We start from the raw sequence: 27,893 nt of genomic DNA on the forward strand, positions 1-27,893 counted from the left end.
CTTATTTTCTTTGATTTTTTTAGGGAGAAATTATGAAATATGTGATTGTTCTTTTGTAAGTTGAAGAACTTTGAGTTAAAGAATTGTTTATTTGAAAAAAAAGGAAGTTGATTCAAAAAATTTGGAAACGATTCATCAACTTACTTTTAAAAAACAAATAATTTCCTCCTTGATATTCTCAATTAAAATAACAAACTAAAATGATTGGTAAAAAAAACTTGTCTTCAATTCAAAAAAGCTCACCGAACTATTGAAATCAAGAAAATTCTAAATATTGTAATTTCAAAAATAAATTATAAATATAATTAATTCAGTATTATAAATCCAAATTCAATTATTACAAATTATTACAAAACAAATCGTTTTTCATTGTTCTCCGTCTGATTGAAAAGAAGAATAAAAATCATCATAAATGCTATCTTCCCTCACAACAGCCTTTCTGGTTCGCAAACTTCTTTCCCTTTGAGCAACTGGAACAGCTTGATGGGATTGATTCCAAGCTCCGTCTATTTTTTCGTCCAGAAACTCTTCAGAACTTGTGTCGTCCCAATCATCTTGACTTCTTTTCCTCTTTTGCTTCTTCTTCTTTTTCTTTGAAGAGTTCGTTTTTGTGTTTGTAATTCTTCCTTTTTTAATTCCTCTTTTCCCGAATTGGTTCTGATTCAATTGAGCAGTCTGTTTTCCTCCTGCTGTGGAAGAAGAGGCCAATGAGTCATCAAACATTTCAACTGCAGCAAGATCTTCAGGCGAAGGCTGAGGCTCTTCCACATCAGTCAGCGCAGAAATCTCTTCGAGAATCATTTCAATACGCTTGCTGGACTGCTCTCGTTTTGAGCTTGTTGTGAAAGAGCTGTTAAGAAATGAAGAAAGATAGCAACTTGCTTCAGGAATAGAACCACGCAAATGCAGAACAAGATTTGAGGCAAGCTCATCCAAACAGACGTAACTATTCAAACAAGAATACTCAGAAAGAGAATTTAACTGTGATTTTATAAACAATGAGCAGCTGCTTGCAGCAGCAAAATTCCGAAGATCAGCTTCATTTTGTTTTGTTTGTGGAAAATCTTCAGTTTTTTCTGAGATGCTGTTTTGAAAACTTAACATTCGCCGAATGTTTGAAGTGATCTCATTTTTCATTTTATTCACGTCATCCTTAAACTGCAACATTATCTGTTTGCATGAGTACCATTCTTTCACAGAAACAGCCAAGTTCGGAAGTGTTATGCACATCCCAATGTTCTGCCGATCCTTCGCTTCCATCATGTGCCTGCTGTCTCTTATTGATTCTTCTATTTCTTTCTCTTTTTTCGCAGCTTTTTTCGCTTTCTGGTTTATTTTGTGTGTTTTATCTTCCAAAGAATCGTTTTGTTCGTTTTCAATAAGAAATGAATTCGTGTTATCAGTCCAATTAATGCACGCATCCACAATCTGCTTTGCAAAAATGTTTTCCTCAAACAACAAACGAGGATTAAAATTCGTCACCTTCTCCATACTTTTGAAATTCGGTGTATTTGATTTTGCTGTTGATGATGTTGATGTGGATGCTGAATTAGTATTTTCTCTATCGATTGTTAGAAACGAATCATTTTGTGAAAAATAACCACCATTTTTTCCAGACAAGTTGATCCAATAGAACATTCTCAATGCTGATCTCACAATCAAAACATCGCGAATGATTGAAAGGAGACATTCTGATTTCAAAGGAGAATAAGAAAGTTGCTCAAAACTTGAAGATTTCAAATGGGATGACTGGGATTGAGATAGCGAAGAAGAAGAAGAAGAGTGTGAAATATTATTTAAGGATTCCTGATCAGTCAATGGCTCCAATGAATTCTCATTTGTTTCTTCAATGAGCGCGGTATCTACATACGTTTCTGTGATTGCTTCTTCTTTTGGTGCAGAAGACTGAAGAGAAGCAGAAGCATCTTCAACTTCACTCATTTTCTCTTGTTTTGAACCTTGTTGAATGAAAGATTGTGCGATTTCATCGGCAATTGGCATCATTCGAAGAGCAATTGAATTCAGCTGTGCAATCGCTGAATTCACTTCAGATTCTGATGAAAATGGAAGCGAAGCACAAACCGAAAGAAGATAAACAGCAAAATGATGCGATCTGCACATTGCTGCTGCCTTCTCCCAGGAAGATGAATGTGAACAATGAAAGGCATCTGATATCTGTTTATCAAAACTTAATGCAGAAGATGCGAAGTTGCTTTCATTTTGTGTCTTTCTAAGCTCCGAATCGTCAACTGCAAGCAGCTTTTCCCACTCAGAAAACACAGTTTTCAAGAGAGAATTGACAAAAGTGGTCACAAAAACAGCACCTCCACGATGAAGATAGTTGAACACTTTGCCAAAATGAGGAAGAGTCAAAGAAAGCGGAAGGTTTCTGATTGAAAACTCGGGTGCTGAATGAACAACCAACAAATCAGAAGAAAGAGAAGATTGAGTGACCAAAGCAGCAGATTGCGTTGCTTGCTGGTTCAACATTGATTTCAGATGTGTTGTTGGAGAAGAAAGAAAACAGAGAGAAAGACCAAGTGCCAACAGTTCCTTTTGAAGAGTGTCTGAAAAGCAATGAGAATCCATTTCTGAATCATTATTTGTGCTTAATGAAGGAAACAAAGAAGAAAAAGAACCAGAAGATTGAGATAATGTTTGCGTGTGATGGTCAAATATATCATTTTTACTCTCTTCTTTCTCCTCGGAAACGGCATTCTTCACAACCATCCAAGCAACCGCATCTATATTTTCATTCGCCTCGCAAACGTTCGAATCTCCATTCATCGCCAGCTGATACTCAAAGCTCATCAGCACACCGTCGACAACAGAACTCAAAGAAACCCATCCGATCGACAAGTCACTCAAAATCACTTCTTTTTTCTGTTTGCTTCGTTTTGATGCTGAAATAACTGCAATGTTATTGCCATCCTGTTCGTCTTCTCCCGTTAAAAGTGTTGTTCTTCTGTTTGAATTCTGATCTTGCTCATACAAATCTCCTTCTGCTTCGTCACTCAGAATATCTGCCTCAATTTTGCTTCCAAATTCCTTTGCCTCATTCAAATTAGAATTTTCTGCTTGTTTTCCTCTCTTTGTCACTTGCCTCCTCCTTCTTCCTGATGCACTTGTTGTGCTAATTCCCATCCGCTTCTTCAGCCATCCTTTCTCAATAGCCCTGTTTCTCCTCTCCAATACCCCTTCCCCCGCCCCTCCCCCTGCTCCTCCTCCTCCTCCTCCACTTCCACCACCACTTCCTCCTCTGCCTTTTCTCTGCCTTCTGCCTTCCTCCACCCCTTCCCCTTTCGTCTTCACAGCCCCTCCATCCATCTCCATCATTAACACAAGCAGCTGCCAAGCGCTTTCTCTCACTTGAACATCTGCGTCACTCAAAAGAACAACAACAGAAGGGACAAACAGGAAAGGGTGCAGAACACGCTGCCGGATGCCGATGGAGACGATGGAAAGTGTGGGCAAGCGGATGCTGGCGATTGTCTGAAGCACAGAAAGCGAATGTTGCTGTGAAGCACTCAAAAAGGAAGAAGAAGAAGAAGAAGAATTATGTTGCTGCGATTGAAAAGCGTACAGAGAAGGATGCTGCACAGTGGAAGCAGAAGGGCGCCCAGTGAGTGTCATAAGAAGCGATTGCTGATGATGTTGGAGAAGAGCCGCGCTGACTGAGAAATCAGAAGGCAACAGAGAAGCATCTGGAATTGACTGTAATGAAGGCGATGACGAGGCAGAATGAGAAGATGTGGAAGGAGAAGAGGACGATTTTGAATGCGAAACAGAAGCAGAAGCAGAAGAAGAAGAGTCTAATTGTTCCAAAGAAGAACCAGAAAATGAATGACAACGAGAACGAGAAAGAGAGTTTGAGCGTTTTAAGGGTTGACTTGATTCTTTTGAGTCACTTTCTGAAAGCTGATCAAATCCAAATGAATTATTTCGTTTTATTGTCGTTTGCTCATTTTTCATTGAGCGAGCATTTTTATTTTGTTCTTGCTGTTTTTTGAAATCTTTCTCTTCTTTGTGCATTTGTTCGTACATATCTTGTTTCATGTTCATGTCATTTCCCTTTGAGCTGCTGCTTTCTGACGCTTTTGATAGGATTAAGCTGGCTTTTGATTGAATTCCTTTATTTCCTGTTTCTTTCAATGCTAAATTCATTTGATTTTGTTTTTCCTTCTGAGGAGAAGCAAAAGAAGCTAAACTTTCTTCTTGTTCTTGTTTCACCGAAACATAATCTTCTTTTTTCACTTTTGTGTTTTCATTTGCTTCGCTTTCTTTTGAATCGTCTTCGCTAATAATCTCATCTAATGTTCCATATTGTCTCAATATTTTTCCCTTTTTTTGCATTTCTCTGCTTCTTTTTGTGACAATTGGTGTCTTTTTTTGGGAAATGACTGAAGAAACAGGAGAATGCAGACGAGGCTTGGTTGAATCGTCGCTGTCTGAATCAGACAATGGAATGCTCATTTTTCGGCTTCCGTTCTTTTTATTGACTGAAGAAGAAGAAGAAGAAGAGCTTTTTGTGGTTGATGTTTTAATTTGAGTCGAAATTGAAGTTGTAATTTGAACATTGCTATCTTCACTCTGTTCTGTTGCTTTGACATCTAAATGGATTTCTTCCTTTTCCGTGTTTTTAGGTTTTGTTTTCACCTTTTTTTGAGTCATTTTCTCTTTTTCTTTAATATTTCCTCCTCTTTCCCCTCTTTCTCTTCCTCCCTTCTCACTCATTGTGTTTCTCTGTATCAGCTTCATCTTCTCCTGCTCTGCTAAAATTCTTTCTTCTTCGTCTTCTAACAGCGTTTGGATGGATCGAAGCTGAGCAGCTCGGATTTCATCGAATGCCTCACGAAACAAATGAACTTTGCGGAAAGAGGGAGAAGGAGAAGAAGAGGAGGAAGAAGAAGAGGAAAAAGAAGTTAAAGGAGAAAGAGAAGGGGAAGAAGAAGCAGAAGTTGTTGGAGAAGAATATGAATATGAATATGAATAAGAAGAAGAAAGAAGAGAAGGAGAAGCGGAAGCAAAAGGAGGAGAAGGTGAAAAAGACAGATTTTGATTCTGCAAGTTAACAGGAGTTGGTTTATACAGAACATTTGCAGTTAAATCAACTTTTCCTTTGAAATCACCAAACTTTCTAATGCTCATTTCTTCACTCAGCAAAAGCTGCCTTCTGAAAAATGGCGAGTTATCTGCATCGCTTTCGTTTATTCCTCCTCCTCCTCCTCCTCCACTTCCCATGTTTCCTAAACTTCCTATGTTTCCTCCTCCTCCTCTCAGCCAAAACTCGATCTGATCGTTCCAATTTGCCATTTTTTTCGTTTTTTCGAACGAATCAGCCGACAAAAAAGAAGAAATTTTGTTTTTTTGGAAGTTCCAAAAGGGAAAAAAGGAAGCGACGAGGAAGAAGCGGTGGTTAGACACGAAAGTTGTGGCCATTTGAACAGCTCTGGCTGAAATAAGCGGGTCGCTGAAGGAGCAGAAGAAGGCGAGGGTTTTGAAGAGGGTGAAGGAGAAAGAAGAAGAGTGGAGAGAAAGCTGGGAGATGAGGGAGACACGAATTGGAATGGAAGAAGAAGAGGAAGAGAAAAAGGAAGAGGAAGAAGTTTGAGGAGAAGAAGCAGGAGAGTGAGAAGGAGAGGGAGAAGAAAGGATATTTGAGGAAAGAGGATACAAAGAAGGTGAAGAAGAAGAAGAAGAAGAAGAAGAAGAAGAAGAAGAAGAAGAAGAAGAATGTGATTGATACAATGATTGAGCTGCATTCACTCCATTTCTTGCCACTTGCTGTTGCGTGTGTCTGTATGCAACAATACGTCCTGCCTCTTCCATCTCCTTTTGAGTCAAAACTTTGCTGAAGTCGATCCATCTGCTCAATTGGCACAAAATAAACAGCGAGCGGATGATTAATGAACGCAAGGCGGTGGAAGGAGGTTGGATTTGAGAGGAAAAGGGGAGAGGAAAAGAAGAGAAGGAGAAAGAAGGGAGTAAAAAAGCAGGGGAAGAAGAAGGTTGTGGATGAAGGGTGATGATTGGCTGGGGTTGTGGAGATTGCATTGAACGGAAGGAAGGGGAAGGGGAAGAAGAGGAAGAAAACAATGAAGGAGAAGAGGAAGAAGAAGAAGAAGAAAGAGAAGGTGAATGTCTTCGTGTTGCGCTTGTTCCTTTTGCCTGCACTTTTTCATTTGTCACAGAAAGTGGGGGGAAAAGCATCGAATGAGGTGCATCTGACTTGATAGGACTGTCTTCCATCTGTGAAAGATCACTCAATTGCGGATATCTTCTTTGCTGATGTTGATTTTGATTCTGAAGCTGCTGCTGCTGTTGTTGTTTTCCCTTTGGCTGGACAGGAACGAGCGAAAGTACAGATTTTGTGGGAGTTTCATTGTGTGATCTGCTATTTAAAGAGCCAAAGATTGGAGGTGTGGAAGCAAATGAAGAAGAAGGAGAAGAGGAAGAGGAAGAAGAAGAAGAAGAAGGAAAGACAAGTCTTCGTGAAGCAGGAGAAGAAGAAGGCGAATGAGCTACAGAATTTGGTGTGTGCTGAAGTGGCTGCTGTGAAAACGGCCTTTGAACTGAGAAACAAGGGGTGATGAATGAATGAGGAGGGGAAGGCAATAGGGAAGGCGAGTTAGAGGGAGAAAGAGAAAGAGAAGGAGAAGAAGAAGTCAAATATGATTGATTTGATTTTGTAATTGATCGAACAAAAGACGCATCTCTTAAATTCTGCACTCTTCGCAAAAACGCCAAGTTCTGCAGCAGAATGCGAAAAAGTGGTTTGAAATCGCGCGTGTAGAAGACAACAAGAGAACAAAGGGTTTTGATGATGAGGGTGAGGGTATAAGCAGAAGAGGCAGAAGAAGCCAGCAAAAGCAGCACTTCTTGTGCGGAAAAGGCGTTTTCTCTCTTGATGATCGGATGATGTGAAGAGCAGATAATGGTGAATGGGGAAGACATCAAAGAAGAAGAAGAAGTTTGTTTGGCTTGCTTGTTGTTTGCTTGTGCAAACGCGCTTCGGATGGGTGTTTTTGGGTGAGGGGTAGATTCAATTCGTCTTCTGTTGATGCTATTTGTGAAATTTTCTTTCTTTTTTTCTCTTTCTCCTTCTTCCTCTTCTTTCTCTTCTTTCTCTTTCTCTTTCTCCCTTTCCTCCTTTTCCTCTTCCTCTTCCTCTTCCTCCTCCTCTTCCTCTTGCTGCTTCTGCCTTTTTCTCGTTTTCTCTGCCAGCACATCCACAACTGACTCAATTCCTGCCTCGTTTCCCCACTGCACCATTTTCAGCAGCACATTCAATAATTCATCGACAGTTGCGCTTTCTAATTCACTCATGTTCTGCTTGAATGCCTGGAGCTGCTTGGAGGAAGAGGAGGAGGAAGAGGAAGAAGAAGAAGAAGATGGGGGTGGGAGAGGAGAAGAGGAGCGAGAAGAAGAAGGGGAAGAAGAAGAAGAAGAAGAAGTGGGAAATGATGGATGTGAATTCAATTCATTTCCTGATGTTTGATTAGGATTTGAAGCTTCTTCTTTCCCATTCACTGATTTTTGTGCTATTTCCTTTGAAAATTTGTTGTTTGAATTGAAGTTTGAGTATGAGTTTAAACTGCTTTTGCCACTGCAACTCAAAGAAAGCAGCGAAACAATGACTGAAAAATGTCTGCCAACCAGCGGCGGGTGCGAACGGACCAAAAGAGAGAGGACTTTCACGATTTCAAACTGAATGCGATGCTTTTCTGAGAGTTTTGTTCGAAGTTGCTGCAATTTTTGCTTGTGTGTCTGTTGAAATTGATTCGAAACCTGTTTTTTTGTCTGAAAAGAGCGTGAAAACGTTTTTGGCTTTGAATTTTGGTTGTTTTTGGAGTTTTGTTGGCTTTGCTCCATTTTTTTCCTTTCAGCTTCTTTTAAATTTCCTCCTTTCTCTTCTTCCCCTTCTTCTTCCTCTGCTTCTTCGATTTTTGTGTTTATTTGTGATATTTCTGTCGCAACTTTCATGAGCAGTTGGATGAGCGTATCACAAACCTGCTTTGAAGCCAATTCATCTCTTCTGTGCTTCAACGTGGCTTCTGCATTTGACTGCAGCGAAGAGAAAGAAGAGAAAGAAACAGAAAGTTGTGTGTTAACAGCATCATTAACATCATCATTTTCATCATCATCATCATCGATATTGATAACATTGCTTGTGAATGGAGAAGATAAATCAGAGCGAAACGGCATTGTTTGCGATTTGCCTGACAAAAGCCACAAATTGTCATCAACTCCATCATTTGCCTTCATCCTGTGCTCTGCTTCTGACTTCTGTTTTGTATTGTTTTCGTTCCATTCATCCGTTTCCCCTTTGAACAACTCACAAAACAGCTCGTAAACCCATTCAGAATTTGATCGGTTGCTCAAATCGAGGCGGCGAACAACTGATGTTAAGAGCATAACTCGCATTGCTGGTGATAACTTTGAGCTTGATGTTGAAGGAGAAGAAGAAACGAAAGAAGAAAAAGAATTGGAAGATTTTGTTGAAGAATTTTTCTTATGAAACCCTTTGTTTGGCTGCTTGTTTGCTGTTCTTTTTGTTGTTTTGGCTTTGGTTTTTGAATTTTCTGATTTTGAAACAGAATTCTCTTTTGTTTCATCTGTTTCTTCTTCACTTGAAACTTCAATATTCTTATTAACACTTTCTTCTTCTTCTCCATCTTCTTCCTCTTTTTCTTCTTCTTCCTCATCATCATCTTCCTCTTCCTCTTCTTCTTCAAACAAAAATTCTTCCTCCACTCCATCGTTATCCCACTGCAGCCCTTCCTTCCCTTTCACAGAAGACAAATCTCCAGTCACAAATGCTGCTTTCAGAACAGATTTGATCAAAAGCGAAGAAGAAGAGTCCAAAGGAGAACGCTGAGAAGGGAAAAGAGAAAGATTTGAAGAAGAAGAAGAGAAAGAGGAAGAAAAAGAGGAAGAGGAGAAAGAAGATGATGAAAAGGGGAGAGGAGAAAGAAGATAAACGAGAAACAAAAGAATTTGCGATACAGCAGACAGCAAAAATGCTCTGCAAACACAAAAAGGAGCGTTCAAAGTGTTTTGTGCGTTTTCAGATCCCAACGACAAAACATTCTCGTTCAGAACAGAATTTTCACTGGGAGATTGCACAGAATTAAACCCAACTCCAATTTTAACTCCGTTTTGTGTGTTGTTCCACAATGCAGCATCAGATGATGACAGCAAATCGTCAATTGCTTCTTCTTCCGTTCCACTTGAGACAAATGCGAGGCAGCGAAGCGAAACAGCGACAAACTCAGCCAAGATGCGATGGATGCGTTTTCTGACGTTGGCTGAAGGATCTTCTTTTCGTGAGAGGATTTCAAAGAGCTCCCAGAAGAAGGCAGAAGGAGAGGTGGAGGAGGAGAAGAGGCGGGTGTAGAAAGAGGAGAGGGAGGAGGAGGAAGAAGAAGAAGAGGATGAAGAAAGAGAAGAAGAAGAAGAAGAAGAAGGAAGAGGAGGAGATGAAATAGCATTTTGTGACTGTGCTTTGGAATTAGAAATTGTGCTGCCTTCTTTCTGTTTTATTCCTTTCCTTCCAATTTTTCCTTTTCTTTCTCTTTCTCTCCCTCCTTTTTCTCCTCCTTCATCATCATCATTATCATCCTCTTCTTCTCTTTCTCTTTCTCTTTCCCTTTCCCTTTCCCTTTCTTCTTCTTCACACTTCATCACCAGCTGCCTCTCCTTCATCATCACCACATTCCATCTCTTCAGCTTCTGCTGCAGCGACCTTCCTGCTATTCGCACCACTGTTTCCCTCACAATCGCCGAATGATCGTTCAAATGCGACAAAATCAGACGTTTTAACCCGTTTTGCGCGGAGAGAGAAAGAAAACGAGGTAAAATGTTGGATTTGCTTTGGTTTTGGTTCTGTTTGTTTTCTTTTTCTTTTTCTTCTTTTCCTTTTTTGTGTTTGGATTTGAGAAGTTGAGATTTTGTTTGAGTTTTTGCTGAGCCTGTTTCTTCTTCTTGGTTAACTGTCTTTCCCTTTCTTGCTTTTGATGCTTTTGATGCTTTTGATTTTATATTCTTCTCCACTTTACTCTCTAAAACTTCATCATCATCATCTTCTTCTCCTCCTTTTTCTTCTTCTCCTTCCTCCTCCTCCTCTTCTACTTCTTCCTTTTCTTCTTCTTCTTTTTCCTCTTCCTCCTCCAGCAAGTCCGGATCCTGTGTGAGCAGCTGCTCCATCACAGAAATAGCAGCTGATTTTATTCCAGTTGCGCCAACTGCCTCCAAATTGCACTGGCAAATGAGAGTGGCGAGAAAGAAGCGTTTCAAAAGGAGGGGGAAAAGATGAGAGGGAAAAGAGGAAAGATGGAGGCGGACGAGAACAGAACGGAGGGGGGAGAAGAGGAAGGAGGAGGAGGAAGAGGAGGAAGAAGAAGAAGAAAATGAAGATGTGTAAATTGAAGAAAGGGAAGAATTATTTGAAGAAGAAGAAGAAGAAGACATTTGCGTTTCCTGCAATGAGAAGAAAGTTGGGAGTGCAATGTTGGAAGAAGGAGCAACAAGAAAAGCTGGAAAAGAGAACGAATATTTCTTCTTTTTTGTTGATGTTTGAAAATTTTCTAATGTTTTGTCTTTGAATTCAGTTTTTTCAGTGAAAAATTGGTTTTCTGGTTGTTTTGATACGGAAACAGGAGATTGAGGAAGAGGATGAGGAGAAGAAGAAGAAAAAGAAAAAGAAGAAGAAGAAGAACGAGAAGGAGAATGAGAAGGAGAATTTGAAGAAGAATTAGAAAAAGAAGAGGAAAATGAGCGTAAAGGAGATAAACTTGCACGTATTGATGAAGCAGAAGACAAAGAACTTCTCAAATCTGAATCAAGCTCAATAAACAAATCTTTGTATTTCTCCACAAAATGCCTTTTTGCCAGTTCTTCATCGAGAAATGGCTGATGAATTAAGAAAAGCCACTCAGAAGAAGAAGAAGAAGAAGAAGAATTTTCATTCAACCGATCAAAAAGTGAAGAGGCGAGTGAAGTTAAATAAGTTTCATTTGAAATTGTATTGTCTGTTATTTCGTTTATTTTCGTTTTTTCTTCATCTTCTGCTGAAAAAGAAGAAGAAGAAAAGGAAGAAGAAGAAGAAGAAGCAAAAGTTTCATTGTTTTCTTGTTTATTTCCTTCATTTGAATCTTCTTGTTTATTTTTGGCTTTTGTTGCTGATCGATTGCTTGATGGATGAAGAACACGACTTTTTGCTTTGCCTCTTGCAACCCCTCTTCTTCCTCCTCTTCCGCTTCTCCCTCTTCCTGATTTTAATATCGCTTCTTCTTCTTCTTTCTCTTTCTCTTTCTCTTTCTTTTCTTCTTCTTCCTTTTGTTTCATCTTCCTTTCTCTCTCCTTTTCTTGTTCTCTTTCTTTCTCCTCTTCTTTCTCCTTCAAAATATTTTTCGCTTCCTTTTCAATTACTTCATTCATTTTTTCTTCAATCATCTTGTTTGAATCACCTCCTCTAAGCGTCATAACATTCATTGCCATCTTCATCCACTTCTTGTGTGTTTCGTCAACGCCTAAAGAGGAAGCTGTCGATTCCCAAAAGGAGAGCGTAAAACACGCAGCATCGCGAATTGTTTCCGGCAGGTGATGAAACAAAAGAGAGGAAGAAGAAGAGCCATCGCCAATAACTCTTTCGCTGCTGAATTGATCGGAATTGTTGGCTTTTGAGCCAAAAAGAGGTTCTTTTGAGTCAAAATCTGAAATTATTGTGTGATCACTAAAATTTTCTTCTTCTTCTTCAATTTCTTCTTCTCTGCCTTTTTCACTTTCTTCACTTTCTTCACCTTCTTCTTCTCTATTCGTTTTTCCACCCCAATATTTTCCAACCTCAAAAATCCCTTTCACATTCATTGAATCTGACTTCTCTTTTACTTTGCTCTCTTCCATCTCCAGCTGATGAAGCAGCATCACTTCGCTCAGCATCATCGGCGCTGCTTTCACAAACTGAGTCTGTTTTGACTGAAGAAGATTTGTTGAGGAGGAGGAAGAAGATGATGAAGATGATGAAACAGCTAAAGACAACCCTAATTTTGAAGAATTTCCTCTTTTTTGTGATTCTTCTGGTTTTTTGATTGATTTGGAGGAAGAAAAAGCAGTTTTTCGCTTGTTTATTGGAGATGCTACCCATTCATCATCTTGTGAATTTATTGTTTCAACGCTGTTATCCTCTTTTTCGAATTCTTCTTCTTCTTCTTCGAAATATTCTTCTTCTTCTCTTTTTCCTTTTCCTTCTTTTGTTTTTGTTTTTGTATTTTCAATCTCTTTAACCTCTTCTTTGATAATATTTCCTTTTCCTCCTCTTTTCCCGCTTCTCTTTGGCAAATCTGTCAAATTTCCTGTCAAATTCTCTTTCGTGTTTGAAATGCCTGTCAAACGCATGAGCGGCCGGTGCGGAAGCGTTCTCTTTGAATTTGAGCGAATTGGCTGTGGTTTTGCAATTTGAGAAGAATTTTGCGAAGAATTCAAAGAAGAAAGAACAAGATTTGAAGAATTATTGAGAATTTTGTCATTTTTCATGAGCTCTTTGCTATTTTTGTTTGTTTCTTGTTCATTTGACATGAAAGTCGGAGATGACTTTTTGGAATGTTTGATAAAATCATTTGAAAGCAGAGGATGAGTTTGATAATAAAACACCAAACAGCCGTCGCATATGGAATTAGGCTTAAACCGAAAAATGTTTGAAACAGAAGAAGAGGAAGAGGAGGAATAAGAAGAAGCTAAATTGGAAGAATTTGATATTCCAGAAAGCATTTCAGGTGAAATTCTATTGCAGCACAGTGGATGCAGCAGACAGCCACACAAACAACATCGAAGAAGCAAAAATTGCGAATTTTGACTCAAATTTGAAGATATTCTTGTTCTGAGTCTTTCAAACTTTCTGTTTGAAATGCTTTTATTTGAAATATAATCTGACAGAGAGGGAAATTTCATGATTGAAACATCGCAATTACCACATCTTGTTTGATCTGTTGTTTGGCTGTCGTTTTCTGACTTTGCAAATTTTTTGTTTATTTTTGTATTTTTGAAGGAAATTTCATCTTTTTCAAATGAAAACTCGTTTTTATTATCATTTTTATTGCTTTGTGCAGTTAAAACCTCATCTTTCACTTCATTTTTCTTTATCAAACTTTTCATTTCTTTCTCTCTCTCCACCCATTTCTTCTTCTTTTCCTTCGCAAAATTTCGCATTTTGACATTCAAAACTTTTCCTCCCTTTGAAATTTCATTCACAACCCCAACAATCTGCCCAAGAATAAGCACAAAATGTCTTTTCTTTGCTGCTTCAATAAGAGTTGCCTGCGTTTTCATTGATGGCGTTAGCAATGATCTTGTGGTTGAAGAAGAAGAAGAAGAAGAAGAAATATCAATATTCGAATCATTCCCAACCCTTCTTTTCTCATTCTCCCTTCCTCCTCCTCCTCCTCCTCCTCCTCCCTTCGCTGCCTTCTGCTTCATTGCCACACTTTTCCCTTTCTCTTCTTCTTCCTCTTCTCTTTCTGAAGACAGCCACAAAAGCGACTGCTGAAACACCTGTGTTTGTGCAGGAGACAGAGAAAGAGCAATGGAACGAGCAATGAGAAAGAGGAGGAGTTCAGAGGAGGAAGAATAAAGAGGGTGGAGGAGGAGAAGGAGGAGGTGGGTGACGAGGCGGGAGAGGACAGTTCGGTGATGGCGGCAGGCGGAAGAGGATGGGATGATGATCAATGAGGAAGAAGAAGAGGAGGAAGAGGAGGAGGAAAGAGAAGAAGAGGAATGAGAAGAAGAAGAAGATGATGATGATGAATTTGTTTGAGCATCATTTGAATTCATTCTTCTCTTGCATTCTTCGACAATGGCTGAGAAGGCACCGCATTTGTCTATGAAAAATTGGATGTGCGACGAAAGCAGAGGAACAAGCGAAGAAAAGGACATTCTTTTGAGCTCTGGTTGTGTGTTGAGGAGAGTAAAGGAAGAAGAAGAGGAGAAAGAGGAGAAAGATGAGGAAGGAGAGGAAGAAGAAGAAGAAGAAGATGATGATGATGATGCTTCTTCCTCTGCATTGAAAGAAGAAGAAGAATTTGGCTCTTGTGCTGCTTGTGAGTCGAAGAGGGTGTCGCTGAGTGGCTGAGAAAGCAGCGATTCGACCTCGTTCTGCTGGGGAACGGGCGAAAGAGGGCAAGGGACGGAGTCTAGGTGGGAATGGGAGGTGTCTTGGGAGGAAGATGAGGAAGATGAAGAAGAAGGGTGAAGAAGAAGAGGAGGAGGAGGAGGCTGTTGTGGAAGGTGTTTTGGAGTTTGATTGGGGTTGTGGTGGTTGGAATGAAAAGAAGAGGAAGAAGAGGAAGAAGAGGAAGAAGAGGAAGAAGAGGAAGAAGAGGAAGAAGAGGAAGAAGAAGAAGAATTTTTTGACAATGTTGTTGATGTTGATGATGATGATGATGGTAGTAACACTAATGAAGATTCATTATTTTCTGAGTATTCATTTCCCATTCTTTTGTTCATTTCTTGTTTTCCTTCTGTTTGCACATCAGTTTCATCGTCGATGGCGTTGCAGCTTTGGATGAGCGAGAGAAGAAGAGAGACGAGAGAAGGAGGAGGAATAAGAGGATAACTGAACAGCAGCTGGACAATGGAATGAATGCCTAGTGAGTTGGAGGAAAGAAGAGAAGAAGAGGAAGAAGAGGAAGAGGAAGAGGAAGAGGAAGAGGAAGAGAAAGAGGATGAGGATGAGGAAGAAGAAGAAGAGGAAGAGGAAGAAAATGAAAATGATGATTTTCTTGTGAGTTGAGAAGAAGAAGAAGAAGGAGAAGAACGAATAGGAAGTGTGTTCAGAAATGAAAGAGAAGAATCATTTTTCGTGTTTTTCGCTTTTGTTTTGGTTGTTTTTTGTTGCTTTTTTGGGATTTTTCTTTTTGTCCTGTCTATTTTTGATTTAGCCCTTTTTGATTCAATTTGTTCCTCTTCATCATCCTTCTCCTCAGAACTAACCAACTCTTTATGTTCATCATCATCATCTTCTTCTTCTTCTTCTTCCACATCATTATTAACCTCAATATTTACCTCTTCTTCCTCCTCTTCCTCTTCCTCTTCTTCCTCTTCCTCTTCCATCTCTCCTCCTCCTCCTCCTTCTCCTCCTTCTCCTCCCTCTCTATACCTTCCTCTTTTCACCCCTTTTCCTTCTCTTCCCCTTTTCCTTTCTCTTTCTGCTTCTCTTTCTCTTTCCCTTTCTCCTTCTCCTTGTCCCAGCAGGTCAAACACATCGCCAATCATTCCTGTTGCCAGTTCGGGTTCTGCCACAAATGTAAAGTGAACTAGCGGCTCAGCTGTCTGCTGCAATGGAAGCAGCATTTGAGAAGGGTAGAAGAAGTTTGCGAGAGAAAGGATGTTTTGCGAGGAAAGAGAAGATGTTAGCTGGTGGGTTGTCCAGTTGTAGTTCGAGATTGAAGAGGAGGAGGAAGAGGAAGAGGAGTAAGAGGAAGGTGAAGAAGAAGAAGAAGATGAAGATGATGATGATGATGATGATGAATATGTTAAATAATCGCTAACCAAAGCAGAAGAGGACGAGTCATCAGCAAGCGCTTCTGCCCAAATATGCGAAAGAAGCTTTGTGGCCTCGCTTTCATATGTGTTTTCATCAGGCGCGAAGCACAAGTCCTGAAGCAAGCAACTTTCCTTCTGCAAACAGGCTCCTTTGGTCCAGCGCATTTCTGTGTTGCGTTCTTGCTCCTGCAAATGCCTTCTTGCCATCTTTCTTTTCATCTTTCTTTGCATCTTCCCCACTTCCTCTGCCACACGCCCCCCGCTGAACGCCCAGCCGCCTTCGCTCCACAGCGGAAAGCAGCCTCCAAGAAGCGCTACGCTCTGCAGAAGAGTGAGCTTACGGACAGACAGCATTCCTTTGAATGCTATCAGAAGAGAATGCGCCTGGGATATTAGAAAGCGCAGCTGCTTAAGCGATGGCGGCACAAACATAAAATGAGATCGTCGCAATGTCTCAATAAACGCTTCGTTATCTGGGTTTTGCTCATTTTTCTCTGAAAGAGAAAGAAGTTTTTCGATGTCTGTTCTCAACCGACTTTCGACTCTTGTTCTGTGCATCATCGAAAATGAAGGTAAAATTTCGTCAAGGACTATTCGCCGCAACAGCCCAATAAGTCTTTCAATTGTATTGATTTCTATTGCTCCAGAAGGGAAATCAACAAACGTAAATAGTGATAAAATGCATAATCCGCATTCAATTGAAGATTCAAGTTTCTCGCAAGTATTAGTGGACAAACAAATAAAATTCTTTTGGACTCGATTCTTCTTTACATTTTTTTGTTGCAGAGATTCTTTTTTGCTTGAAATAAGCATCCCATTTGATGGGGAAAAAATATTTAATAAACTATTCAAGCAAATTGAGAGACAATGGCAAAGCTTTTGGCATTCATCCGTATTCAAACCACCTTCTTGTAAGATGGAATTTGTACGGAATGCATTTTTGTGGATTTGTGCTTCAATTGGAAAGCTTTTTGGTGAAAAAGTTGAAAATTCAGAATAAACTGTCCCCTGTGAGTGTTTTCCATAGTAAAATGAATTCTCAGGTGCTCCTTTTCCAAAAAGAAGATTTGTTCCAATTCTAAGATTCTCTAACTCAACTTTTATTGCTTTAAAAAGTGTAGAAAGTGCATTTATTGTTTTTGATGAAATCAAAGAATATTCTGTAAAATTTCCATCTATACCAACGTAATCATAAAGAGTGCAAATAGATTTTTGAAGCAATGATTGCATAAGTTCATAAAAAGCGTTTACCCAAAAGAAAATGTAATTTCGCTACAGTTCTTTCCCATAAAAAATGTGGGAATCATAAATAATTTTCTTTTCAGAAAAATGAAATGGCATTACTCAAGGAAAATATCTATTAAAAAAGCATCAATGTTGACGCAATAAATGATACATTTCTTGAAAAAATTGTAAAAGAGAGATTTTTATCTTAATTTATATTCAACAACTTGTTTCTCCACGAATTTGCCCTGTGCTGTTCTGTGCTCGTATTCTATGTTAATATCCATATCTCTTCTATTTTTTTCATTGGGAGTAAGTTCAAACGTTCCGACAATTCCATCGTTGGCAGCGATGTACATAGGAGTTGGAATGTAAAACACTGTTTGCTTCCAGTGAGTGCTTCTGAGAAGAGGAGAAGTCGAGATTGTAAGGACACGCGATCCGTGAGTGAACATCACATCGAAGTACACCACTGCCGCATGCATCGTGTCATGTCGAGTGGCTTTCAATGCAAACGGCACTTTAAATGCTAAATCTTCCTTCTTTACTGTTTTCAAATCAAAGTTGCGGAACTCAACAAGATCTGTCATCACCTGCTGCGCATCGCATATGTCAACAAGAGGTTCCTGAAGTGCTTCTTTCTTCAAGCAACTCATCTTGAATCCATAAACATTGTCCCAAAAATCAATCTTTGTGGCTCTATACTCTGCATCTTCAATCCCGCAAATCATCATTCTTGCAACGTCTGGAAGTAAAATTCCGTCAGGCTTCAACCATCTATCTCTTGCAACCAAAACAGATTCCAACATATTTTCATACAAAAGGCAATAACCCATCCATTCAGAAACAATTATATCAACTTTATCTACAGGAAGATCTAATTCTTCAACTTTTCCTCTAATCAATGTAATTTGATCTTTAAATCCATTTTCTTCCACAATGCTACGAGCAGATTCAATGATTGCGGAGCAGTCAATTGCAAATACATGAGACGCACCAGCTTGAACTGCAAACATTGATAAAATCCCAGTTCCACATCCAACATCTAACACGATCTTTCCTCGAAACAGTTGCGGATTGTGTATGATTGCATCACGATATGTCCTTGTGCGGACTTCATCCTTCAACATTTCTTCATGAATCCCTGTTGTTAAAAAAAATCAAGTTAAAAAGTAATATTGCTTTCCTTGTTGCTAAGACAACAAATGCAAACCAAAATGTGCATAAGATTCAAAGTAATAGTCAGACGATTGCATATCAGAGGGTGATTTTAATTCTTTTTGCTCAACTGCAGGCTGCGAAGAGGATGAAGATGGTGTTGCCATGAACTTCAATAAATCGAAGACTACTTTGTGATTTCACAACAGATATTCAACATAAAATATAAAATTTTATATATTTTTGTAAACAATGTGGAGATCATTAAAAAAACAGCATACAAAATGGATTTAGGAAAAAATCCACAGATCAAAAAATCAAATTAATTTATGAGGGTATGGAGATCTACCAATTCATAATTATCGAGTTAAAAATGGCATCTTCAGACATTGAGGATTTTGTTAAATTCAAGGATATCAAAAAGGAACATGAGGATGGTTTAATTCTTATCAATAATTAAAAATATTCATTTTTATGTGAATATCTAACGCTTTATAAAGAACTTCGTCCTTTTTGTATTTGCAGATCAAAAAAGGCCTGGAAACGGTTATGCAGTGAAGCGATGGAATCAAGCAATATTGACCTTGATCAACTCAGCTCAAAAACTGAAAAAAAGTTAAAAAAGGGGAAAATGTTTCCAAGAACTATTGGAGAAGAAGCATTTCATATGCTTTTAAAAAACAAATCTTTGCTAGTTGAATGCCAGGAGAAATGCTGCAAGAAAAAATAGTTTTTCGATGATGTTTCTTTGTTTTATGATTTTGATAATTAAATGTTGAAGTATGTTTTGAGTGAATTTTTCTTTAGGTTAATTTTCTAATACAGTTCATGTTTACACAAATTTTTTGGATAGTTGAATTTGCATTTTAATTGTTCTTCTGTTATTGTTTGAATAAAAAATTAGATTTTATTCTTTTTTCATTTAAATATTTGTTTTTTCAACCAACTTTTTTGAACAATTTGATATTGTTTTTCGTTTAGAGCTATTTTTTTTATAAAAAAGTTTTGATTTTTGAGTGAAAAAACATCAAATATCTCATTTTCTTTAACAATTTCAAACAAATCTGATAAATTACAAAAAATACAATTAAAATTTTTTTGTTTGAATGTTAAAATATGCTCAAAGTTCTGAAGAATCATTTATTAATTTTAAAAAAAGATAAGACCTATTTTGTGAAGCAAAACCAAATGAAAAGAGCTTGATTTAACATTCACGAAATAATCTGAAATATTCAACGATAAAGCTTCAAACCAATGACTTCTGTTCAAAAAACGATACATTTCATGAAGACTCTCAACACAATCTTCATATCCCTCTTCCTCCATCTTTTCAAAAATCTCTTTTTTTGTTGCTTTTCTTTTCTCTTTTTCCATTTCATCCTCCTCTTCTTCTTTCAATAGCATTGAAACATTCAAAAAGAAAAGCAAGCATTCCCATGCAATTCCAACATTCAAAATTGATCGCTTCATTTCATCAGAACAAAGATCAACAGCTCCGCCTTTCAGCATGTATTCAATTTTCACATTTTTCTTTTCTACTGATTTTCTTAATAAATGAAGGTAATTAAATTCAATTTCTTTGTTATTATCTCTTGATGCTTGAAACACCTTAACAATGCCACCAATAAGCTCAGAATGCTCTCCATTCAACATTTTGCAAGGGGATAAATAATATTCAATTGAAAACAGCCATCTTATCAAAAGAATCTCCTCTTTCTCTTTTCTTCCTCTTTTTTCTTCATCTTTTTTCTTCATCTTTTTTCTTCCAATTCACACATCTTGTAAGTTCTTCCAGTTCTCTTGCTGCTTCCCTTGCTAAATGCAGTTCATTCGCAATCACTTCTTCCACATTTTCATATAAAAATCTGTCCATCAAAAACAGCCAAGCAGACTGATAGGCAAGCTGAGTGAGGTTACGATGCCCTTGATGATATTTTATGATCTCTTTGATTTCATTGAGGTTAAGTTCTTGTTCAATAAACTAACAAGAAATAAGAAAAATAACAGCGTTATCAAAAAGGAAATAGAAATGCTCATACACAACACACAGCTTTGCTCAATGCAAGCAATGCCATTTCAGTTTCATTTTGGGTTTCCTTGCTTTCCTCTTTCTTCAAGGCAGTTTTGAGAAGACAGGGTACACAAATTGAATGTAATTCATATGGGAAGTCATAACCAAGAGTTAGATAGCATTCACAAAGATCAATCAGAAGCCTTTCATCTTTTTCATCCTTTTTCTTCTCATTTTCATCAATTATCATCTCTCTCATTCTTTTGCTCAATAATGAATCACCAAAGAATACAATAAAATGCATTTCAATTCCTTGCAAAATCCTGCTTTCTTCAACAACAAGATTGCATTTACCATCAAAAGCTTCTCTTCTTCAATCATTTCATCTATTTTGTTAAATAGTTCTTTTGTAAAAACAGATCTTAATTCTTTTTCATTCATTTCATCAATCATCCTTTTCATTTCCTCCATTTTCTGCATTTGTTCATCTTCTCTGCAATTTTCCAGTTCATCGAATAATTCTGCAAAATGCGTTCAAAAAACGAAAATCTGTTCAAAACTGTTCAATATTAATATAATTGCAAACTAAAAAACTTCGTTGTTGGTGATATATCTTGCAATCCAATTTGAGGCTTATCACTGGTGCACGCACTCATTCTGCAAGCGGGTGGGAAAATCGTTTATTTGAGCAGACAGTTTGCAATTAACGAAATAATCAGAAATTAGCAACATGTTTGATGATCTTGCAAAATGAAAAGGAAACAAGCGCAATACCTGTTGCTTTTCTTTGAAAAATTATTGAGGTAATAGGATATTCAACAAAGCCTATGATCTTGACTGGGAAAGTCCAGAAAAAGAAAACTTGAGTTTCTTTATGATCCAACCAACTTTTAATAAAAATGAAGAATTGGATTTTGTTTCGAATAGTTTTATTTTGTTGATTGAGTCGGATTTTTTTTTGTATCGGAGCAGAGAAAATAAAACACACAGAAATAGATATTTATGGAAAAAGTGTGAAAACAACAGCCAAAATTAAAAAAAAAGACTTTTTCAACAATTTGCAAAGTTGAATCAGACTGAAAACTAGAACAATAAATGTTTGTGTGATTTATGAATTTCGTTTTATTTTTTCATTGTTTTTCAATTTTCAGTTTTCATTCAAGATGACTCATTGGATAATTGAATGGAAAAAAAAAGACCAAAAATCAAAATGGAATTGTCGATTCAATTGTAAAGTCAGTCAAACAGCAAAAGGAAATAGCAAAAAGGTTTTGCAGCGAAATGAACAAAAAATGAAAATTCTTGAAGGTCCACTTCAAACAACAAGGATGGCAGGATAAATGATTGGTGGAGCTGCAACAATGACTGAGAGTGATATTTTTTTTTGATAAATCAAACACATTTTTCATCAAAAAGCCATTTTTCTTCGATTGAACGACGATCAGATGAGAAATGTTGCGAATGAAGCTGTTCCATGAGAAGCATTCAGGAAGCACAAGAATTCAACAACACATTCATTGTTCATCAAAAACCCAGAAAAAAGGAATCGGAGAATTCTTCTGCTGCTTCATCAAAAGAATGAAGAGATCGGAAGAGAATTCGGATTCATTGTCCGAATACTTCCCTTTGCACGCACTTTTCTCTTTTTGGAGCAAATCAGAAACTTTTCATTGGACTTCAATGGCTTCCTCGTCTTGTCCCAATGGCTGATGAGAATGAATGGACATCCCTTTTTGAATGTCTCTTCAATCCTTCCATTTTTTCTTTTTGTCAACAAATAGAACACTCATCAGAAGAAACTCCTGTCTTTTCACCTATTTCTCATCTGACACTCTCAGGATGTTTCATCTTCTGCATTGTTTTCTCTTCAAAGATCATCTCTTGTCAAATCATCCTCTTTTGCAGTTGCTGAACAAGTTGAAATGACACAATGCACAGCCACAGCAATATAAATGGTGATTGAAAGAAAGTTGAATTTGCTTTGGACGAAACAAAAGAAAGAAATGTTTCAGATGTGTTTATTGAATTCTGTTTGAATTGATGATCATTGTCTGAAGGATTTCTCTTCATCATCAACTTCTTTCTTTTTCTTCCTCTCCCTTCCTAATAATATTCCTCATTGCTTCTTCTTTCTTCACTTACATCTCATAAGTCCTTTTGGCTGATTTTATTTCAAGAATCTGTTACCTTTCTTGTTGAATTCTTTTAAATGAAAAATTTTCATTCCTTCTGTTTTCAAAATTTTGCGAACAGATATCTGAAATATCTCCTTCCAGAAATCTTTTCCTTCTCCAAGCGCTTCGATTTGAGACCTTTACTTAATATATAATAAAAAAATAAAAATTAATAATTTGAAGTAATTTGTCTGCTGTATCTTCAATTTTATAAAGTTTTATCCATCAGCAAAAAATACCAAATCAAAAATCAGCAAATAATCAACAATCATCAAATAATTTCACACTTCTCGTTCATCAATGGCGCTCGATGTTGGCTTTCGAAGTTCACCGCAAATGCACCGACTTTTCTTTTCAAAAATTAGTTCTCTTCTTGTGATTTGAGAATACTGTTTGCAAAAATGTCGCATCCTCTCGTTCTTCTTCAAATATTGTCCCATATGTTTACGCTTATAAACGCATTCCTTCTTTCAAACATGTTCAGTTCTTTTTCGCTTTCGCTGGGCAATTCTGATTGCATTGAAAGAGTTTGTCGTTGCATCTTCTAACATCAACTTAGATCCTTTCGTGAAATGATGAGTTTTCAAAAATAATTCAGAAGACAGACAACAAAATTAATGGCTATTCAATGAAAGAACTATTCACTTATAAATTCAACAAACATTTATTATTAGCAATCGTTCATTTATTTCCTGAATGTGAGCATTTCAAAGTCAAGTTTGCTTCCACAAAAGTGCACCAAATGGTCAAAATAATTATTTGCTCTTTAATTTCCCCGAACAAAGTCTTTGTAGTGAAATAACAAATCATCAAAAGAAAAAAATAATCCATTTTTAATGGGTTTTTTCTAAGAAAATTCGAACTGTTTCTCTTTTTCGATATTGTCGAATTCTATCATCAAATAAGCACATGCCATATGTTTTATTCGTTTGAAAATATCAAATTTTTTGAAAACCCAATGATCAAGCATTCCATTACAATATTAACTGGATAATAAATCATTTCTTTTCGCAATATTTCTTTCAAAAACTCGATGTTAAATTTGAACGTATGAAAAATCTATATTTTAATACAAGAATTTTGAGTTTTTCGTTTCATCTATTTTTTTCCAATTTCTATGTGTTCTGTTTTATTTTTTAAATTGAAAAATTGCATTATTTTCCAACAACGTATTTTCAAAGATGAAAGAGACTCTTGCTTCAAATAAATTTGATGGTTTGCTAACAATACATCGTTTAAAAATTTTTTGTGATGCGGTTTTTTTTTTTCTTTTTTCTTCTTCTTCTTTTCTTTTTTTGAAGATTTTTTAAATAATCTGGAAGATTGCGACGAGGATGTGCAAAAGCAGATTATAGAAGATATGAACGGAGCTATGGAAATGATGAATCGAAAAGAATTTGAATCTGTATTCACAAGAGAAATGTTCGGCAGAATCAACAAAATGATTGAAGAAGAGAAATTGTCATGGGGAAATGCAGTTTTGTTGCTGAAGCGCATTGGGCACTGCAAAACGTTGCTGAAGTCGGTAAACCACGGATTTGATTTTTCTTCGTTGAAAACAAGATTTGAAAAGATGATTGATGAAGAAAACAAAAAAGAACGAAAGAACGAAAGACTTCTTGTGAATCTTTATGAATGCTTTCTGATGTTGTATGATTTTGGCATCAGCAATGAATTGTTAACTACCTGCGTGCGTAGCCTTCTGAAAGTCGCATTGTGCAAAGAGGACAGCAAGGAAGCACAAAAAGAAGTGGAAATAGTTTTGATGGCTTTGAACAATGTTTATACATATGGAGTTTGAACATTTCTGCTTTATTTTTGATTTCATTGACCGTTTTTTATTTTATTTTATTTTATTTTATTTTGAATCTCTATTTTAAGAGCTCTATGAAAAAAGAGCAGTATTTAAATGAGATGACAGAAATCATCAGATATCATCAGGAGCATCGAAATTTGACACGGCTCGCATATCAATCAGCTTGGGAGTTTTTGATTGGCCGATTAACGTATGATGGAGAGTTGAACAGCGCAATTGTGAACGAGCTTCATTTTACAAAAGAAGCAAGAAAAGAACTGGAAGATCTTGCAAGATGCCTTGATGGGGAAGAAAACGAAAGGAACACGAAAAAAGTGTTTGAAGGAAATATGCTAAGAAGATGGATCGGAACAGTTGAAGTGTTATTTTTCAATTGCCAATTGCGGAAAGAGGATAGCATTGGTCTTTTGAACAGCGTAATGAGGGTATTTAAAGTTGCAAAGGATAATTACGATGAAATTCGATTATTATGTTTTAGTTTTTTCAAAAGAGCAGCGAATAGAAATATGGAATATGTTGATATGATATTCAACGAAGGAATTGTGGATCAAGTTTTGGGGGTTATTTCCCAGTCAAACGTTGATAGATCGCAAATTGAAGACTATTTGTCGTTTTTGGAGCATCTTTGCAAAATGCTACAAGAAAAGACGGAAATTGAAAAAGATGAGAAAGACAGAAAACGGATACAAAGAAAGCTGTTTGAAAAGATGGAAGAAGAAGGAACTGAAGACTGCCTCGTCAGATTTCGCAATGTGATAATTAAAGGAGAGTTTAATGATTATTTTTTGATTGGAGATTTGGAAGATTATTTTTTTGGAATCTAATTTGTTTGGGAAAGCATTTGCATCCTTTTTTGTACATCCTCAATGTTCATTTTTCAGTTGGTCATTCATTTTTTTATTTTTCAAGAGCATTTTATTTATTATTTATCAATAAAACCAGAGTGTTCTTTTATTTGAGACTAAGTTTTCAATAATTCAGAAAACAAACTGGTAAATAATGAATCTCGAGTATTTCTTTTGTTGTTCAAATTTGTTGTTTGAGGTGCATTTGTTATTATGGCTTTCATAATCAATAATTTTAATGTTTTTATTGTGCAAATTTAAATTTTTGAAATGTTTTTGATTCTTTTTTGTTTTTGGGATTTGAATCGTAAGTTGTTCAAATTGTATATAACTGAATGATTATTTCACTTTTGAAAATAAAAGTGTGAAATTTGATATTTTTAAATTTGAATTTATTATTTTGATGTCTGTTTTTGTCTCGGTTCAACTGTTTAGCTTTATGAAATCTCACATATTCATTAATAAATATGCACTCAAAATGAATAGCTATAAATTCCCAACTGATATCACAAAAAAAAATATGAATAAACATGGTGAGTACGCAGAATTTTTCAGTGAAAAGTCATTTGTGTAAATGACTTTAATTCAATAAAATAACTGTTTCATTTTGTTTTTTAAGAAATATTGGAAAGATGTTAAAAATTGGTTTTTTTATTTTTCCCAAAGAAATTGGACGAAAATTTTTCTAATGAATAACATGTTAACAGTTGTCACTGTGCAGATAACGTTTTTAAATTATAATTAACAAATGAAATATATCTCTATTTGTGTGATTGCTTTTGTAAACATTTTTTCTCTGTGTCCAAATTTTTTTTGCAACGTTCATTTTGTTTGATATTCAGATGAAAATAATAATAAATATTTTTTGTTATCTTTTTATTTCAACTCATCACATTTCACCAGCATGAAAAAAATACCTTGGCAATGGAAAATTTCCATGTTGGTGAAATGTGGTAAGTTGGAATTACAATATGATGTAAATATTCAATATTCATTTTCATCTGAATATTAAACAAAAGGCACTTTTCAAAAAATTTTCGATTTCTCAAAAATTCTTGAACAAATGTATGCATTGAATACTTATTAACAAATATTGATAAGGAATTCATTTATTACAGATCACTATGTCATGTTCACATCTCAATCATTGAATTTTTAAACGATGATGATGAAATACACATTTGAATATCAAACTTTCTCTAAAATAAATTAGATTTTTCGTGAATCCACACACAGTGAAAAAGTTATGATTTCTAAAAATAATTGCATATTTCTTTCTGGCAACTTCATATAGTATAGACTTCTATTCGGATCTCAGAATAATATCACATTCAAACTTTCTTTTTATCGAAAAACATCTTCTTAAAAATATTTATTTTCCGATTTAGCTCCTGGGATTAACAAAAATATGCAGAAGAAATGAGAAATCGAATTTTAAAAAATATCTCAAGGAGTTTCATTTGACTATTTTAAAGGGCAGAATTCAAAATGGGTTCGGCGCTGAGTGGATATCTTGAAAGAGTTTTTTTTTCAGATTCACAGTCACTGATCCATACACAATCCATTCAGCTCGTGGATAATAAAGTGAATGAATACACCAAAAATAATTCTATTTCGGAATTAATAATTCAAAATCGAAAATTAATTATTCGATTTCGAAAAAGAATAATTAAATTTCGAAACGTATATTATTTTGTTTTGTGGAATGAATAACTTGTGTTTGGGGTTATAAATTCTTTAAATTTTTGTCTCATCAGCAAATTATGTTTATCTATATTTGAAAAATGACGCATTTTCATTTTAAAATTTTCTTTCATTTTGAATGAAAATTTTTTGATTGAAGTAAATTTGAAAAGGAAATAAATACATTTTAATGATTAAAACAGATATTATTCAAAATTTTGCCAATGAAACAATCACATTATTGTGAAGAAATAATTCAATAATCGTGATTAAATTTTTTCAATTTATATTTGATGATTCAATAGAATGAATTTTTATAAAATTTTTATTATTTGAGTGATGATTTTCGAAAATGATAAAAAATTTTTAAAAAATTGATTTATTTATTGTTGCAATAAAAAAACAGTTTTCTTCGAGAAATAGTACTTGATTGGATGATAAATAACTTGAACTTTTCTGAAATCCATTCTTGAGAAAAATTAAGAATTTCAATTTATAATGAATTTCGAAATTGAAGTATTCATTTTCGAAATCGAATTATTCTTTTTCGAAATCGAATTAATAAATTACGAAATTGAATTATTAATTTCCGAATTTGAATTATTAATTTTCGATTTTGAATTATTAATTCCGAAATCGAATTATTTTTTTTCGAAATAGAATTATTAATTCCGAATTTGAATTATTTTTTTTCGAAATTGAAATATTAATTCCGATTTTGAATTATTCTTTTTCGATTTTGAATTATTAATTCCGAAATCGAATTATTTTTTCGAAATAGAATTATTTTTGGTGTATGTTTCAGCAAATTAATAAATCTCGATTTGATTTAATTATCTGTTTTTTTCATTTTCCGAAAATGAAAAAAAAAAAAGAAAAAGAAAAAAAGAAAAAAAAAAGAAAAGAAAAGAAAAGAAAAGAAAAGAAAAGAAAAAAGAAAAAAAGAAAATAAAAGAAAAGAAAAGAAAAGAAAAAGAAAAGAAAGAAAAGAAAAGAAAAGAAAAAAAAAAAGAAAAGAAAAGAAAAGAAAAGAAAAAGAAAAGAAAAAAGAAAAGAAAAAGAAAAGAAAAGAAAAGAAAAGAAAAGAAAAAGAAAAGAAAAAGAAAAGAAAAGAAAAGAAAAGAAAAGAAAAGAAAAGAAAAGAAAAAGAAAGAAAAGAAAAAAGAAAAGAAAAAGAAAAGAAAAGAGAAGAAAAGAAAAAGAAAAAAAGAAAATAAAAGAAAAGAAAAGAAAAGAAAAGAAAAAAGAAAAGAAAAGAAAAAAAAGAAAAGAAAGAAAAGAAAAGAAAAAAAAGAAAAGAAAGAAAAGAAAAGAAAAGAAAAGAGAAGAAAAGAAAAAAGAAAAGAAAAGAAAGAAAAGAAAAGAAAAGAAAAAAGAAAAGAAAAGAAAAGAAAAGAAAAGAAAATCTTTTAACCACAAGACTCTTTTTTGAAAAATCATCAATA

At 35.6% G+C, this 27,893-nt stretch overlaps 5 protein-coding genes across 5 annotated transcripts; 2 read left to right on the plus strand and 3 right to left on the minus strand.

Annotated features, from left to right (window-relative positions):
• Positions 1–60: 60 nt before the first annotated feature.
• Positions 61–16,098, minus strand: MONOS_2265 (uncharacterized protein; the record flags this gene model as incomplete). Its single annotated transcript, XM_067872176.1, has 2 exons — positions 61–12,591; positions 13,114–16,098. 2 exons carry the CDS (start codon positions 16,096–16,098, stop codon positions 367–369), a joined length of 15,210 nt encoding a protein of 5,069 aa, XP_067724217.1. The 3' UTR covers positions 61–366.
• Positions 16,099–16,804: 706 nt separating this feature from the next.
• Positions 16,805–18,229, minus strand: MONOS_2266 (putative Arginine methyltransferase pam1). Its single transcript, XM_067872177.1, has 3 exons — positions 18,201–18,229; positions 17,975–18,106; positions 16,805–17,905 (listed from the first exon to the last, which is right to left on the minus strand). The coding sequence occupies exons 2-3, from the start codon at positions 18,084–18,086 to the stop codon at positions 16,965–16,967; spliced, it is 1,053 nt and encodes a 350-aa protein (XP_067724218.1). The 5' UTR covers positions 18,087–18,106; positions 18,201–18,229; the 3' UTR covers positions 16,805–16,964.
• A 34-nt stretch (positions 18,230–18,263) lies between these two features.
• On the plus strand, positions 18,264–18,876 carry MONOS_17863 (uncharacterized protein). The gene is made up of 2 exons (XM_067870825.1): positions 18,264–18,356; positions 18,420–18,876. The coding sequence occupies exons 1-2, from the start codon at positions 18,293–18,295 to the stop codon at positions 18,647–18,649; spliced, it is 294 nt and encodes a 97-aa protein (XP_067724219.1). The 5' UTR covers positions 18,264–18,292; the 3' UTR covers positions 18,650–18,876.
• A 781-nt stretch (positions 18,877–19,657) lies between these two features.
• Positions 19,658–20,189, minus strand: MONOS_2267 (uncharacterized protein; the record flags this gene model as incomplete). The annotated part of the gene is made up of 2 exons (XM_067872178.1): positions 19,658–19,900; positions 19,959–20,189. The coding sequence occupies 2 exons, from the start codon at positions 20,187–20,189 to the stop codon at positions 19,658–19,660; spliced, it is 474 nt and encodes a 157-aa protein (XP_067724220.1).
• Positions 20,190–23,464: 3,275 nt separating this feature from the next.
• MONOS_2268 (uncharacterized protein) lies at positions 23,465–24,744 on the plus strand (the record flags this gene model as incomplete). Its single annotated transcript, XM_067872179.1, has 2 exons — positions 23,465–23,899; positions 23,986–24,744. The coding sequence occupies 2 exons, from the start codon at positions 23,465–23,467 to the stop codon at positions 24,742–24,744; spliced, it is 1,194 nt and encodes a 397-aa protein (XP_067724221.1).
• Positions 24,745–27,893: the final 3,149 nt, after the last annotated feature.

Source organism: Monocercomonoides exilis (genome assembly GCF_001643675.1).
Source record: "Monocercomonoides exilis strain PA203 chromosome Unknown scaffold34-1095894, whole genome shotgun sequence".
In the NCBI taxonomy this organism is placed as follows: Eukaryota; Preaxostyla; order Oxymonadida; family Polymastigidae; genus Monocercomonoides; species Monocercomonoides exilis.